At 40.4% G+C, this 15,492-nt stretch overlaps 2 protein-coding genes across 2 annotated transcripts; both read left to right on the forward strand.

Annotated features, from left to right (window-relative positions):
* The first annotated feature begins 78 nt into the window (after positions 1-78).
* LOC144658774 (lanC-like protein 3) lies at positions 79-4,908 on the forward strand. The gene is made up of 5 exons (XM_078519240.1): positions 79-413; positions 1,197-1,311; positions 1,909-2,193; positions 3,286-3,630; positions 4,009-4,908. Exons 1-5 carry the CDS (start codon positions 150-152, stop codon positions 4,233-4,235), a joined length of 1,236 nt encoding a protein of 411 aa, XP_078375366.1. The 5' UTR covers positions 79-149; the 3' UTR covers positions 4,236-4,908.
* A 1,112-nt stretch (positions 4,909-6,020) lies between these two features.
* Positions 6,021-15,450, forward strand: LOC144659013 (low density lipoprotein receptor adapter protein 1-like). Its single transcript, XM_078519548.1, has 9 exons — positions 6,021-6,193; positions 10,001-10,068; positions 10,652-10,738; positions 11,592-11,681; positions 12,418-12,446; positions 12,659-12,773; positions 13,775-14,062; positions 14,610-14,653; positions 14,755-15,450. Exons 1-9 carry the CDS (start codon positions 6,076-6,078, stop codon positions 14,903-14,905), a joined length of 990 nt encoding a protein of 329 aa, XP_078375674.1. The 5' UTR covers positions 6,021-6,075; the 3' UTR covers positions 14,906-15,450.
* Positions 15,451-15,492: the final 42 nt, after the last annotated feature.

Below are 15,492 nucleotides of genomic sequence, written 5' to 3' on the forward strand. Positions count from 1 at the left end.
GACCAGCTGTTTGCCATACAAGAGCTTCTCTAAATATGGCCATGATGGCCATATTAGGAAATTGAAGTGTCTGGGAGGGAAGAGGGGAAGACACAAAGAGGCTGATGATGTCCTGATGAATCAAAACAAACGAAATACGAAGTTCCAAAATGTTTCGTAGCCGTTCAAGATGTTTTGTAAACGGGTATCAGAAGTTTGCAGGGACGTTAGGAAGTGTTGAGTATCTAAAGGATCTCGTGCGGAGAGTTTTACAGCTGATTGAAGAGAACAGTCCTCCTGAGAGGTGTAGCCGCGATGGAGGCCTGTATGTCGGAGCGGCTGGTGTAGGTTATGCTTTCTATTCCGTTGCAGAGAACTCAGAGTTTTTTAACATACGGGAGCAATGTCTTGGAAAGGCCCTTGAGTACATGCAGGTAAAATGGAGTGCGAAATATTTTTGCCGTATTTTGTGTTCGTGTGTATTTCTTTTTAAATTCATCTGCCGATTGCGTGCAAGAGTTGAAGGACCCCTCTTGAAGAACTAAAAGGGAGTTTAATAAGCTTGAGCTTATGTGTTATGTGACGACTGATTTGAGCAAATGAGCGTGTGTATGTCATTTCGGAAAAGTGAACGCTTCATAATTGGAATAAAATTGGTCAGACAGAGTGTGAAATGGACCCACACATCTCAGAAATCTCAATCCCCCTCCCCCTCCCCCACCCACCACCACCACAGAGGAACATTGAAAGTTACTTTACATAACTTAATGCAAAAAAAAATTCTGCTTCAAGTACCTTTTATGGGTAGTAAAGGCAACATTCCAGTGAGATTTCTGGCTCTCAGTTTTATGTAAAAAGAAATGACGATGTAATGATATATATTTGTAGTGCCTCCCTTTTCATCCTTAGTTCCCTAATGGAGGGTAGCAGAGGGGGTGTTGTCATCCCATTTCACGCACAAATTTTAACCAAATTCACGTGTCACGTATACTTGAAACAGCAGAATTCACGAATCACGTGCCTATTCTAGCTATTTTCACGCGTCACGGTCTAATTTTTGCCCTATTTTCACGCGTCACGTTTTAATTTTTGGCCTTTTCACGCGTCACGCATAAACCCTTTGCTACCCTCCTAATGGTTTCAGCTGTAAAACTCTGGAATGGAAGGGCATAACAGTTCATTTATTTTGTTTCTGTGTTCTCTTCCACAATTTTCAGGTTAGCCTGCATGAAGTATCAAGAACTTCCCCCCATGATAATGGCATTGGAGCGTCTTTTCTATTGGGACATGCAGGAATTTATGCAGTGTCAGCACTTGTCTTTAATGCCCTAGGTTTGTACATATACATAATGATGTAGAAATAATATTAATCTGCAGAAGCATATCCACAGAGTGGCTCTTCATCCACTGTTTCCAGATCAGTCAAATTGGAACTAAGAAGTGTTCATTTTTTGCTTTCATTTTTCTTTTTTTTTTTTCTTTTTTCTTTTTTTTTTTTTTGCCGAGGGAGGAAAGCTGGAGAACCCAGATAAAAACCAGACAGAACCAATAGCAAACTCAACCCACGAAAATTATGATGCTGAGTCTGGGATTTGAACCCAAATCACATTGGTGGAGGCAAGTGCTCTCACCACTACACCATTAATTGCATCCCTGCACCCACAAATTGACAAGAATTTAATAATTTATAATGCAATGCAAGCAAGTGCCAATCTTTTTGTTATCCTACATTTTTGGTGCATTTTTGAGAGTCACTTGTTTAGATGTTTCTATCACTGCACTTGTTATTTATTTGTAATTGTTAAACCTTATCCTAATTCATGTTTGCATGTTATAATTATGGAATTATGATTATTTTAATTTTAGGATTTTTTGACTTTATAATCACAGCACCTAATTTTAAAATTTTGAGTATGACTGATATTGTAGGATACCAACAAGAAACAGAACAGTGTGTCCAGAAATTTCTAGAGATGGGAAACATCTGCCGGCCAGTCAATTTCTTTCGTCCTGGCTCAGATGAACTGTTTGTCGGCAGAGCTGGTTACTTATGTGGCTCACTTCTCTTAAACAAAAAGCTCGGAAGAACTGTGGTGCCATCAGAGGTCACCAGACCCCTGTTTGATGCAATCATAGAGTCTGGTCAACAGTACTCACAGAAGCACCATTCAAGAAGCCCACTTATGTACTCGTACTACAGGACAGAGTACTTGGGTTAGTTAACTTTGTGAAGTTCTAAGGTTGAACTACATTGTAGGTAGGGTCAGCGTCTGTCCCAATCCAACAGGTATGAGGAGCCAGGTAACCTATTGTCTCCAGTGTTTAAGCTTGACACTCTCTATTATCCCCCCCTTAACAAGCCACAAGTCTGTTAGTTCACGTTTTTAATAAGCCCCCCCCCCCTCTTTTCTCTCTCTATTGAGCCCTCCTTTTTCTTTTTATGATAAGTTATGAAAATTTATGAACAAGGAAACAGGTCAACTTTAGCCTTTAAAGGTATTCATTCACTACATTTGCTTATTATTGCTGCTATTTTGTGAAAATGTACTACCAATAGCACTACAGGTGTACAACATTAAAAATTCCATTTAATTTCATTGAATGCCGGTCACCTTGCCACCGAGCAATCTCGCCACCAACCAACTCGCCACCAAGCGAAGTCACCTTGGCTCATGGATTAAAGAACGAGGAATACACCAGTTTTGGTGGCGAATTGGTTGGTGGCGAGGTGACCGGATAGCATTTCATTTATCATGCACCCTAACTGATATACAATTTGTTGCAATCCACCCAGTCTCTTATACCTCTGCCCCCCCCCCCCCCCCACACACACACACACACGCCCTTAAGTCTTTGGGAAAAACACCCTGCCCCTTAGCGGGTCTTAACAGAGCTCTTATGGTATTGCTACTACTAGTTCATCACAGGTTACTCCCAACGTTTTGTAACTTATCCCAACAATCCAGTGGTTCAAGTTATACACCCCTCAGCAAAAGGGGTTTTGTTGAGGTAAAGTTTCCTTCCCAAGAACACAGTGACTCTCACTGATCAGTGCCCCAGTCTGGACTGTTCAGTCTGGAGTCAAACTTCATATTTTACAAAATGTACATGTATGTATGAACCACTAGGCCACCACAAGTTTCAAACTTCTAAAGTCCATGCCATTGCGTATTAATAGAAGTTTTGTGGCTGTGTAATGGATTTTACGAAGCCTCTGAAATAATGCCGAAATGTTAAGCTCAATCATAGAATAATAATTTTTCACTCACACTGAACCTTTTCTTTTACATTTCTTTTCCACTGTAGGGGCTGGTCATGGACTTTCATCCATTCTTCAAATGCTACTCAATTTTCCAGAGCATTTTTCAGACAGAAAAGATGTTGAAACTCTCATCCATCAAGCTGTAGACTTTGTCCTGTCATGTGAGTGGCCAAATGGAAACTATCCACCAGTCCCTGGGGAGGCCCGTGACCAGGAGGATGAGCTGGTGCATTGGTGTCACGGTGCCCCTGGAGTTGTTTATCTTTTAGTCAAAGCCTATCTAACATGGAAAGATGATAAATACCTGCAGGCTGCAAAGAGGTGTGCTGAACTCACATGGCAGAGGGGGCTGCTGCGCAAAGGGCCTGGTATATGTCATGGTGTGGCAGGTAAGTCGTTCCGTTCATTTTTGATGGAGTACATGTAGCTGCGTGGGTGAAGTAAAGGGGGTAAGGGAAGCTTTGAACCAAGCGGCAATACTGTTGGAGCTTATCCCAGTTTCTGTAGCATTAAGCAGCTGGGAATATTGCAAGTCCAACATACGGTACTCCCCCCCCCCCCCCCCCCCCCACAGGTACCCATTTTTGCCGGTACCCATTTATGCACCTAGGTGGAGAAACTCCCTGGACAATCACACTAGATGAATTACGGGGTTCAAACCATTAACTACATCTATAAATTCATGTTTCCTGTTTTACATGAACTCTTAGTTGAAGTTGCAAATCTACCATCACCTCATTGTTAATCTTCATTGCCTTTCGTTTCAGGAAGTGGATATGTCTTCCTACTGCTCTATCGTCTAACAAACGAAGAGGAATACCTGTATCGTGCCCAGAAGTTCTCTGAGTTCATGCAGACGAAAGACTTTCAGACAGGAGCGAGAACACCGGACTCTCCGTACAGCTTATATGAAGGACTTGCTGGAACTGTCTGTTTCTATGCTGATCTTTTGAATCCTTCATTGGCTGCGTTTCCATTCTTTGAAGTCTTTTAGTGATTTACTTTGGCGTCTTTTTTCTTAAAAAAAAAAAAACACCACTAATAACTAGAAGAAAATCCTCGCAGACCCAGGAGCAAATACTCGGGGAGTGGAAAGCCTTTAAAATGGGCAATATTGTGGGAAGAGTGTTTATAAGCCGAACAGAGTCTGTAGATGTACAGTACATTGTAGCCTGCATAACATGCGCCTGTGTTTATGAGCGCGCGCGTTTGGGAAAAGCGAAAAGCGCGAGACGGAAACGAGGGAAACTCCAAATGCACGCTCAAAACTACACATGCGCCTGCCACGCATGCTAGGTACATTGGGACTTTGGACTTTGGCTATGTACTACACACTTGGACACCGTCAGGGCTAGCAAGCATAATTTTAAAACATGGTGGTACTGACGTTGTCAAATTAGATAAAGTATCCGGACAAGTGCGCTGCGAACAATTGACGTTAAGTAATTGTTAATATAGACTTTAAAAAAGTTGCAAAGTTAAGAACTGAGAACAGTATAAATTTATTATGGCCACTTCAGAGTAGACCCGATATTAATATGTTGCATAACTACCTTACTCAAACTAGGAGTTTAAAACTGCTTATAGAACAATACTTTGTGCTAATTTATTGCAGTAATGAAAACAGTTTTTCAAAAATTATATAAAATAAAGCGGAAGTTGCATCGGCACTTCGAATTGGCTCTGTTTCCGGGGTTTAGGAGTGTAAAACACAAGCCTGCCCGCACCATCTGATTTTATCTGTTTTCAGGAGGCCAAAAGACAGAACAGACAAAAACAGTCGCGATAGTTTATAATTATTGCTTCAGTTTTCTACATCGATCAGACCTCGCGCGCCTCAAAAACACCTGCTAGAGAACATTTAAAAACACTTATTGCAAAATAAACATTCTATGTTGGCCCACATCTCTTCCCCCCGCAGAGGTCTTCGTAAACGTGGGAAACGTTTATTAAACGCAATAACGGGGAGAAAAAATAGAAGCGAGGCGCGCACGCAGGGGGTGAGGGAAGGGTGGAGGCGATGGGAAGCAGAAACGGCTTCTCCCTCCTGAACAGATGTCTCCTGCGCCACTATTTTCTGTCTCTGCCCGGCCAGCCTCGTACGGTCTATAGCCCTCCCTCTTATTATTCCTCCCTCGTTCTCAAGCACAAAATCGAGCCTCTGAGGAGGAGAGAGTAACCCAAGTGCAACAGCAGCAAAAACGTGACCTTGGAATCCTCGATCAAACACTCGACAACACTGGATAAAAAGATTACCGTCTGGAAGCGTGGCATTCCGCTCAAGATGATAATTCTTTTAATACATTCACAAAGGTATCCCCTACCAGATTAAAAAAAAATAATAATCGTTTATGTTCTCAAGATAAAAATTGGCTCTTTGTTGTTCTGATTTCATAAACTATGATGTTGGCTTTTAAAATTTGTTTTTAGATGAAGCAGCCGAAACTTCGAAACCTTTTTTTAATTTTTCGCCAGTGTCTGCCATTCTCATTTAAGCACTGCTTTCGGAACAAAATTGAAATTTGAGATTTTTTTAGTTTCAATTTTGAACTGAAACTGAGGGAGAGGTATTGAAAGAAGCAGAATTGCGTGACCCCCATCCGGCGAAAATCTGGACTTCGCCGTAAAAAAAAAATATCCGTACGAAACCGATCAGAAGGTAAAAAGGTCGATTCCGTATAAAGTATCGCAAGAGAAAAAGCAAGTGGAGTTTTTTCGGACCGAATGTGAAGTATCGACAAAACACCCCTCTCTACCCCACTCCGTAAAGTTTTTGTCGAATCTGCACTGCCGACGGGCGAAATCATAAACAAAGCCAAATTAGCATAAACAAAATGGACTCGTTAAAGTTTGTGGCTGCAAAGGTGAAGCATAGTCCACAAGTTATACGAAAGACATTTTCTGGCTCGCAGAGTCCGTATGCCAAGGTAATAGAAGGAGAAAAAAGCAAAGGTTAGTAATGTAAACAGAATTATTTCGTGTTGAGTCGAAGGTTCGACCGAATACTAATGTTCGTTTCATTTGTGAATAAACATTATGCCGCACAAAACAGGCTATTAATCTACCTCTAACAATGAAACCTGAATAATGCCTAGATACAAAGGATAGCTTGTTTTAAACCTGAAAGGAATGCGACTAGAATTTAACGATAGGATCCGGGTGGAAGGAATCGGACATTTCAATGTTTACTTTGGGAGCATAAGCTATATAGCGCTATAATTCTTGAATTCGGGGTAGACACAATCATTGGAACATTATCGAGCGAGATCTTCAAAACAAATTTGAAAACTGAATGCAAATTTTTAGATGTTCAATTTTTCCGTCTGTATGTGATTTTATCGATTTAATATTTTTGGAAAGCTTAGTAAATCGCTGATTGAGGGACGGAAATATTTTGACAACGCAAGCTTACACGGCATATAAACTTACATATTTAATTGTAAACATATGCTGCATGCAGCCGTAAGTGAAATGAATAAATTTATCTAGTAAGGACTTCTAACAAACTGATGGAAGTCCCTCGTACTTTATTTTTTGTTATTTCCAACTGACTATTTTGTTATTGTGTCGTGCAAGTATGGTATGTGGGTTAACAATTAACTTATTTCCCGGGAGCGCGCCGGCTATTCTGTGCAAAACAATGGCGATATTCCGGCACTATGTAGTTAAATAAATACAGTCTTGGATAATTTCTGCTTGCAAACGGTTGGCCTCGATATTCTGCTACGGTCAGTACCTGTCAAAATAACACAGGTAATAGTTTTTTTTTTTAATTACTGTTCAAAAAAGGGAAAAGTATGACATTTAAATGCGATCGTTGTATTTAAAAGTACAGCTGATAATTTCCGTCCGATCAGGTCAGTCGAATTGAAACATCACGTACACTGCAAAGTTGATGACAGCGATACTCATCATGCAGTATATATCTCGGTCAGAAAAGATCATCCGTTTTATAAAAACACCTGTTAAACGCGCGACTTTCACAAGGTAATCAAAAATTGGTTTACATATGAGGTCTTGCTGGGACCCGAAACCTGCATCCTACACTTCATATCATAAATAGTTTCTGTCAGCTAGCTGCTACAAGAAAAACACAAAATATCTCTAGCAGTTCCGATTACTGCATAACTTCTAATTTGAAAGCAGCACGGAGTTCAAATTTGATTGCGTTCTCATAACTTGAATTTGCTGATTTTATCAAGAAATCATCAAATATAGCCGCTTTCGTGTTATTCAGAACAAAAGATAAAAAATATTAATTCACAGGCGCAAATCATGAACCTAACTAACTGTTTTCTATAAACGAGCGATTTAATTCACATGTAATCATGCAGCGTGACTATTTAAAAAGCAATCCAAAATCAATTACACCATCATTTTGTCGCGAGGGGTGGTCTCGGTGATCAAGAAGTCGTTCTGAAAGGTCGACAGACTACATTTGTAAATAAACGGAAATAAATGATTTCAAGTCAAATCATTTGAATGTGCATACTTATTACCAGACAATACAAAAGATTGCTTTTGTTCCCCAAATAGCTATTGATCTAAAATTCACTTGTTCTCGATTGCTTACAAGTGCAACTACCGACATTAGATTTTAATTTAACTCCGGCTTGAAAACGAATCATAAATCTCCATCAACACTTCTGTGTTGACAGATATAGGTGTAATATCAATATACAATATTGTCGTCGTTTTAATTTTGCATTTCTAGTGTAAACATGTGCAAATAGGAAAAATATTTTATTCATATTTTGGCATACAGTAAAGACCCATAGAATTATTGGGAATTATAGTGAAGGTTACAGTATAAGTTTGATTTTAACAGAATTAGATTAAAATAGTATAGTATTTTGCTTACCGAAGCCTCCAAGAATACTGATTTTGGACATTAAAGACCAGATCATTTAAAAATTCTACTTTATTTCTCGAGAAAAACTTAAGAACCTAATTAAGAACCTACAGGAGCACCCAACATACCGTTTCGGTGAATATATGTTCGGAAGACCTATAATCGCCTGCGATTTTCGGATTAAAGTTGGGACGAAACACTGGAATTTTTTCCAGCTCAAACTTTCGTGACATGGAAAAAGTTATTTCTGTTGTTTTCGGAGAGAGAAAAATGTCGTTTTTGGTACAAAAAAAGGCCAGCTACGATTTTCGAGAAGGCAATAGCGGCTCGTAAATTCGGGTTATTATATTTCGTTTCCTAAAATTTTCTGAAGACTGAAAGTTCAGCTAGCGAATCCGAAGAGATACACTTTTCTTAGCGTTTAAGAACAATGCTTTGAATCGCACGAAAACGACACTCATTACGTAAAAACGGTGTTCCGACAGTAAAATTTTCCCGTTGGGTGCCCCTAAACCTAATTAGCCTAATTTTTTTCCATTAAATGCCATTTATATAAGAACCTGTTTAGGCTAACTTGAAAAAACCTAGGTTCTTATACGCGGGTTTTTACTGTACTTCAATCAGTTCTTTTCGCGTTTTACTTATTTTTTAAAATCTGCCATTCTAACGCCGAACACAGAATAGAGGAACTAGAAACCTAGGGAAGTCAGGTTCATAACAAGTGTACTCGACGAGGACCCACCTTGTGTAGGGGTAGGGGGGCTATGCAAAGATACCACCTGTCCGGTGGTAAGCCAAATAGACAAAATTTATTGGCCTTAAAATTTGAGTTGAGACTTTCATATTAGGTGTGCATGAAGCTTGCCCAGTTGCTGGAGAAATGGCACAAGGAGGTTCCAATTTTTTCTTACTTCTTAGTTTCTACTCCTGATAGAGTGGGGCTATACAAACAAGAGACTATCTTTTAAGGTGGGGAAAGGGGGGTACATGAAGAGACCACTTGTCTATTTGCAGAGTGGTGGGTCCTGTCTTAGCCTGCGCCGGCGACGAAACTAAATCCTGATTTAGGTTACGTCTGCGACGCAGGCTAGTCCTGTCTGAGTACAATAGTTTTTAATTTTCTAGTATTGTACCTCTAGTTTGCTATAGTGCGAGATTGCACCCTCGCCGCAAATGCTACGGTCCCCAGTCTGTTTCTGAACTTCCTGAATCCCCACCCCCTACCCCCGGGGGGGAGGTGGGTTATCGAAAAAAATAATTATACGGGGAGGCTTCGCCCTGAGTTTTAAACACTTACCCTTTCCGGTATATCATATTCGCAGAAAAGGTAGCCCTTTCGTACTTGTATATACCTTCGATAGAAAAATGGTACCCCTTTTACATACCTACAGACTGATACTGTATAACGTCCTTTTAAATACAGTTGAATCCCGATTTCTTGAACCCTCGGTTTCTCGAAACTCCTCAAACCAATTTTCGTTTCCTTTCATAGTACTTCTCTGTAATTCTACCCCCGTTTTCTCGAACTCGGACCTCTTGATTTCTCGAAGCAATTCTCGTTTTCCCTGCAGGTTCGAGAAATTGGAATTCTACTGTACCTAAATGTACCTACCCTTTTGTGTACTCCAACTCGTCAAAACACTACCCTTTTAAATACCTACGGCCTAAAGAAGGTCCCCCTTTCAAGCGGAGCCTCGCCGTATAGTCCACTAGAGGGAGACCCCCTCCCCCAACCCCCTGAATACACCTCAGGATTGCTCTTCTTCGCGGCCTTATTTGGGAAGCAGCTTTCCGTGACGAGCCAAACAACGGCTTCGACAGAGACTTCCCTTTGATGCAATGCATGTTGTTTGTTCATTGTTTATACCCTTTTGTAAATTAATTGTCTCCATTTACCGCCGGGTCAGGTAAACACCAAGAAGACTGGCTTCATGCTGAAGAATCTCTGAAAGAAGGAATTCACTTTTATGTCAAGGTTAGTATATATTCAGCCGCCCACTTCCGGTGAGTATAGAGACCAACACAGTACGATCGCTTGTCTTCTAAGCCTTCGAATAGGGAGCGAATGAGAGTCGGCTGTATTCGCAGGCTATTGGCTTCTCTTTAGCCCGTCTGCTATCGTTGGCTATGTCCCGGCTGGGTCAATGTTTGTAAAGCATCTTTTTGAGTAAAAAAAAGAATGCAATAGAAATAATGTAGCAAAAAACGGTTTATTTAAAGGTACTTTGATGACCACCCCGATAAATCACAGTTTGCGTCAACCGAAAAAAAAAACGCTCGCGTAACAAGGTAATAAATAAATCTACGTGCGAGCGGCTTTTTTTCTCGAGGTACTAAAAGACGGCAGCTCGTTTTACGTGTACCCTTCTCTAAAAATGTAACCTTTAACTCCGTATAAATCTTGTTCAGGAAACGTTTTATGGAATATCCAGTGATTTGTACTTGTTGTAAAAATGGTTGTATGAGTTTTTACTCAGCAGCTACTGTAATTTTTGTAGTAGTTTTATCTTCTTCAGTGCAATTATTAGTAACGTATTCGCTGTTTGTATCTGGTTCAGATGCTTGGATCTTGCCCTGTGTTCCAAGCGCAGGGGACAGGCTGCACGGATGAAGCTGTACAGAAAATTGTAGCAAACACAAAGAAGGTAGGGGCTATATATAGGCCCGTTTACACGACAGAAAAGTTTGGGTACGGATCCATCAAAAAATTGTTCCGGACCTGACCAATTTTGTAGAAAAACAGTCAAATCAAAACGGGGCTGATTTGACTGTTTCTCTACAAAAGTGGTCAGTCCGGAAAAAGTTTTAGACGGGTCCGTATACCCAAACTTTTCTGTCGTGTAAACGCGCCTTTATGTCAGTAATGAGTATGGTTGCGACCCCATTTCTGATTGAGACCCGCGTCCAGAAAAAATTGGGTACGGACCCTTCAAAAGATTGGTCCGGACCTCACCACCTTTGAAGAGAAACAGTCAAATGAAACGGGGCCATAGGACCAATTTTTTGACGGGTCCGTACCCAAATTTCTATGTCGTGTAAATGCGCCGTAAAGAAAGGCTCCTTATCAAGATTTTGAAAAGCCCCTCTCCTTTATCGAATTATCAGCCACTCTCGCCCCCATTTTTCTCAAAACCTTGGCGTCGGTCGAATAGTACGTAGGCCACTTTAGTAAAGGTTTGCGGTGCATTGGAAACCGTTGCGTGGGCCAACGTTAGACACGCTCTAGTGCCATGTCCATTTCTTAAAAGATTCCCCCTCCATTACATTGTATTTCCAGTTCAATCCAAGAGTACAAAAATGGTCAATGATATGGCTTGCACTGATATGAGCTACATATTGGATCGATATTGGAACACGAGAGCATTTTCAACGACTCTTTTCTACATGTTTGTACTAGTTGCTAGAAAGTTCACAAAACACAATACAATATCGCGGTCGAGGTTAAGTCAAAGCCCGCCTTATAACAGACGTGCGAAGTATAACAGTCTTTTTTTGCAGACAAAGAACACTCCCGCCAGTGGAAGCCTTCAGAAGGTTTTAATAACAGTGTCAACACGGAAGCTTACTATTCAAGATATGATTTCAAAGGTATTCATTAGTCTGTAATAACTTCTAACTTAACACTCTCTAAACAATTAGGCCCAGCTAGTTCAAGGCTGATTTTTACTGGGCACAAGCAAAAGCATAAGCACAAAAAGAAGAGAAAAAAAACACACTCATTCTTTTTCTGCTATCCTCACTTGGAATAAGCTTAGTGTAAAAACAAGAAGAACAAAAAATTTTGTTGTCTTGTGCTTATGCTTATTCCTAGTAAGGACAATGTAACAAGAATGAGTGTGTTAACGTTGGTTCTACTAATGCGCGTGCACTTAAACTTGTGCTTATGCCCTAGCCTTTTATATGTCACATACAGTAAAGTCGCGCGAATGTAATCCAAGGCACGAAACTCTCGCTTGTATTGGTTCATTCCACTACAGGAACGTTGCAATTAAGAAATAGAAAATGGCGCGCGTGCCTATTATAGCCTATTTCCTTCCAACATGAGAGGGGATCTGCGAGAACTTGATAGTTGACATAAGTACGTACCCTCGAATTCTTTCTAACTCACTCGAGTGTATAAAACGATTACACAACCAATCAGAGTAAATGTTTTATGAACACGATTTTATAATACACCGTCGATGCAACTGGTTCTACTTTGTTATTTTTGTCCATGGGTATTGCGCTAGTTGCCCTATCATAAAAAATTTCAGCGAGCGCTAATATAAACATTTGAAATAAAAAATCGTTAACTTTTATGTCACTTTTGTTTTATTTTCGCTAGGATAAGATTATGGACATTCCTATTTATCGGTGAGTTCTCCGCTTTTAAGATCATAACGATACAACATCCCTGTCAATGTTAAGTACTTTTTGGGGTATGGGGCGGAAGCTAGGGGAGAGGTATAGAAGTAGCACGAGCCTTAAGGACGCAAAATAAATGCGCATCTTCTCACGTCTCCGAAAAATCCTGAAATGTTCCACAAAATACTTGCATCTTACAAACCGCTTCTCTTTCTTTTTAGGGTTTCTTATTGTGTGGCGGATCCCAATTTCTCAAAAGTATTTGCGTTCATTTCTCGGGCACAAGGCAGACAGGATTTGACATGTTACGCTTTCCTTTGCAGTAAAGAATCAATGGTAATGTGTCGTTTCAATTGTTTTTGGACCCCCTGGTGATACTCCCACCCCAAAAATGGTGGGGTTGTGCGGCATGTTTTCTGATCCCCTTACTTTATATCAGACCAAAATACGTGTGCGATATTCCCTACGCTATTTTAGACCTGCCCAATAATCGATACCACAATTCAGTCCAGGCCTTAGTCAGGAACTGCTTTGCTTTGGGTTTGCATTTAATTCCCCGGAAGTTTACATTGGATGTAAATTCTTGGTTTTCACGTGACGTCATCAAAATTCTAAAACCCAGAATGGCAAGACCCCTGAGTTTTTATCCTTCACTGGCTATTAGACGTCCTTAATATATTTCTTGTTGAAGGGGTTTAGCTCGATAGCATTACGTCACACGAGACCAAAAATGGCCGCCAGAAGGCTGTCACGTTTTCTTAAAAAATGCCTCATCCCGCGATTTTTAACAATCTGAACAGTTGAGGTTTTGCGAGAAGTGTTAATGTGAATGTTTACTTTTTCATGATGGTGATCTAAACGCTTTTTGTAGCAGAATTTAATGCCAGATGTTTTCATTGATTTCCGGCCGCCATATAGTTCCTTCCACGCTTTAAGGCCGCACATACCTTAGAGCTGATATTAAGGAATACCCCCAGGCGGTTTGCTTGGAAATTATAATCAAGAGGGGGGTTATCAGAAGAAATTATGCGTTTCTAGAATGTTTAAGATTATAATTTAGAAAGGCCGTGTTTCGTTGATCTCAAAAATTTTAGGTCCGTACGTTTATACCGCATGATAACAAATCCCTCTCACTCAATATACGCCCATTCGCTTATATTCGCGGAGGGTGGGGGAGAGAAGAGAGGTGAGGTAAAGGATATTTCCTTGGAGGGATTTTTTTTTTGGGAGTGCAGCGCTTATTTTTGGAAAGGGGAGGAGCTTATTTTCGGAATTTAATGGTGTATCAGGTAATTATTTTACCGAGCAGTGATGCTTATTACGCGTTTTCACTCCAGGCACAAGCCATGGCGCTGACCATTGCTGACGCCTTCAAGATTGCCTATGAAACTTTTGAGAGAGCGAAAGCCGACAAAAGCCAAGGAGCTGCGCGAGCTGCACAGGACGGCAACAAGGAAAATACTCAACAGGCCAAGCCTGTGGTAAATAACGGCAACATCGATGATTTGTACGCGACTCCTATAAAAGCAAAGAACCCTCCATCGGGCGCGCCAGCCATCCAGATCACCGCAGATTCTTCTTCTTCGACTACAGTGGAAGACTCTAGCAAGAAATTGCAAAACTTGGTAATATTTTAATTGGTAGTATCTGTTTGATGTTAATACCATTTTAGCGCTTATCATCATTACAAAAGCTGCTTGCATTTGTTAAGTTTAAGTTTTAGTCCCGGGGGGGGGGGGGCACTCCCTATATTGGCCTGTACGGGGAGGCTCCGCCCGAAAGGGCTACCTTTTTCATGCTTCATGTATATAAAAGGGTAGGGATTCACAAGTAAAGGTATATGAAAGGCTAAGGATATCGCTCATTTAGGTATTTAAGGGCCTTCAATTAAAATATTTCGAACAGACGCACCTTATGGAGGTATCATGCTGCATAAGAATGGCATCAAGGCTTCCTGTTTTAGGCATATGACATGCCTTTTCGGTATATGAAAGGGGTACCTTTTTCAGTAAAAGGTATACAAAAGGGGTGCCTTTTCTGTCAAAATGGTATATAAAAGGGTAAGGGGTTGGACTTTGGGGCGGAGCCTCCCTGTTCAAAACAAAAGTTGTAAAAAGGTGAAACACCGTCTCGGCGATCTATTTGTTAACATTGAGTTGATTCTTTTGTTAGAACCTCGCAGTAGATGACGACGATTTTGATGCAGAATTTACGAAGTAAGTTCTTTCATCTTTGTTTGTTTGTTTATTTGTATGATAACTTGACCAACGTTTGCCATGTAAACCAAAGGTGCTTAACTCGTTTATCCTTTTTTCAGGTTGGCGGAATCACGGTCCAGTCCAATCTTGTTCGAGACACCTGTGAGGAGACGCGATTTTTCGGATGACGTTAACCATCTTATGGCGACTGAAGCCACAGCTAAAGAGCTTATGATGTCAAAGTCCACTGACGATCTATCTTTAATGTGATTTTTCGATAAATCATCAAATAATTAAAAATATTAGGCTTCGAGCCTGGGTTTTCTACGAGCAGATAGTCAACCTAACGTAGTTATGTTTGCTATTACTCGTAGAAAATGCGATTGAGCAGTATAATTATTTTAGTCCATGCTTGTCTCATCTAATTTCTTCACCGTAAATAGAGATAGTAGGATTTTAACAAAAACTGAATATGTTTACGATATTTCATCGTTTTATTTCACGAATTCGCAACAGAAAAAGGCACCTTTATACTAATCACAGAAGTGGTAATACATTTAAAATTACACTCCTATTGGCACATGACTTTTTATTTTTATTATATATGTAGACATACTAGAAAATGAAGCAGAGACATTTTGTCCCTGCAACCTATCCCTTCGCAGTCTGCATCTTATCGCCTACGATCGTGGTCTATAGCGAGTGGCCAACGAGGAGAGAACCAATCAGATTCGCGGTTTGCAAAAGACCACGATGGCTATTTACTCATATTACTGCTTTAATCAGATCATTAATAAAATCAGTGGAAAAATAAACTGTTCTTGAAACTTTTTGGTAGTTAAAAAACTGGGAGTTTC

The sequence above is a fragment of the Oculina patagonica genome, chromosome 6, assembly GCF_052425735.1.
Source record: "Oculina patagonica isolate OP01 chromosome 6, crgOcupat, whole genome shotgun sequence".
In the NCBI taxonomy this organism is placed as follows: domain Eukaryota; kingdom Metazoa; phylum Cnidaria; class Anthozoa; order Scleractinia; family Oculinidae; genus Oculina; species Oculina patagonica.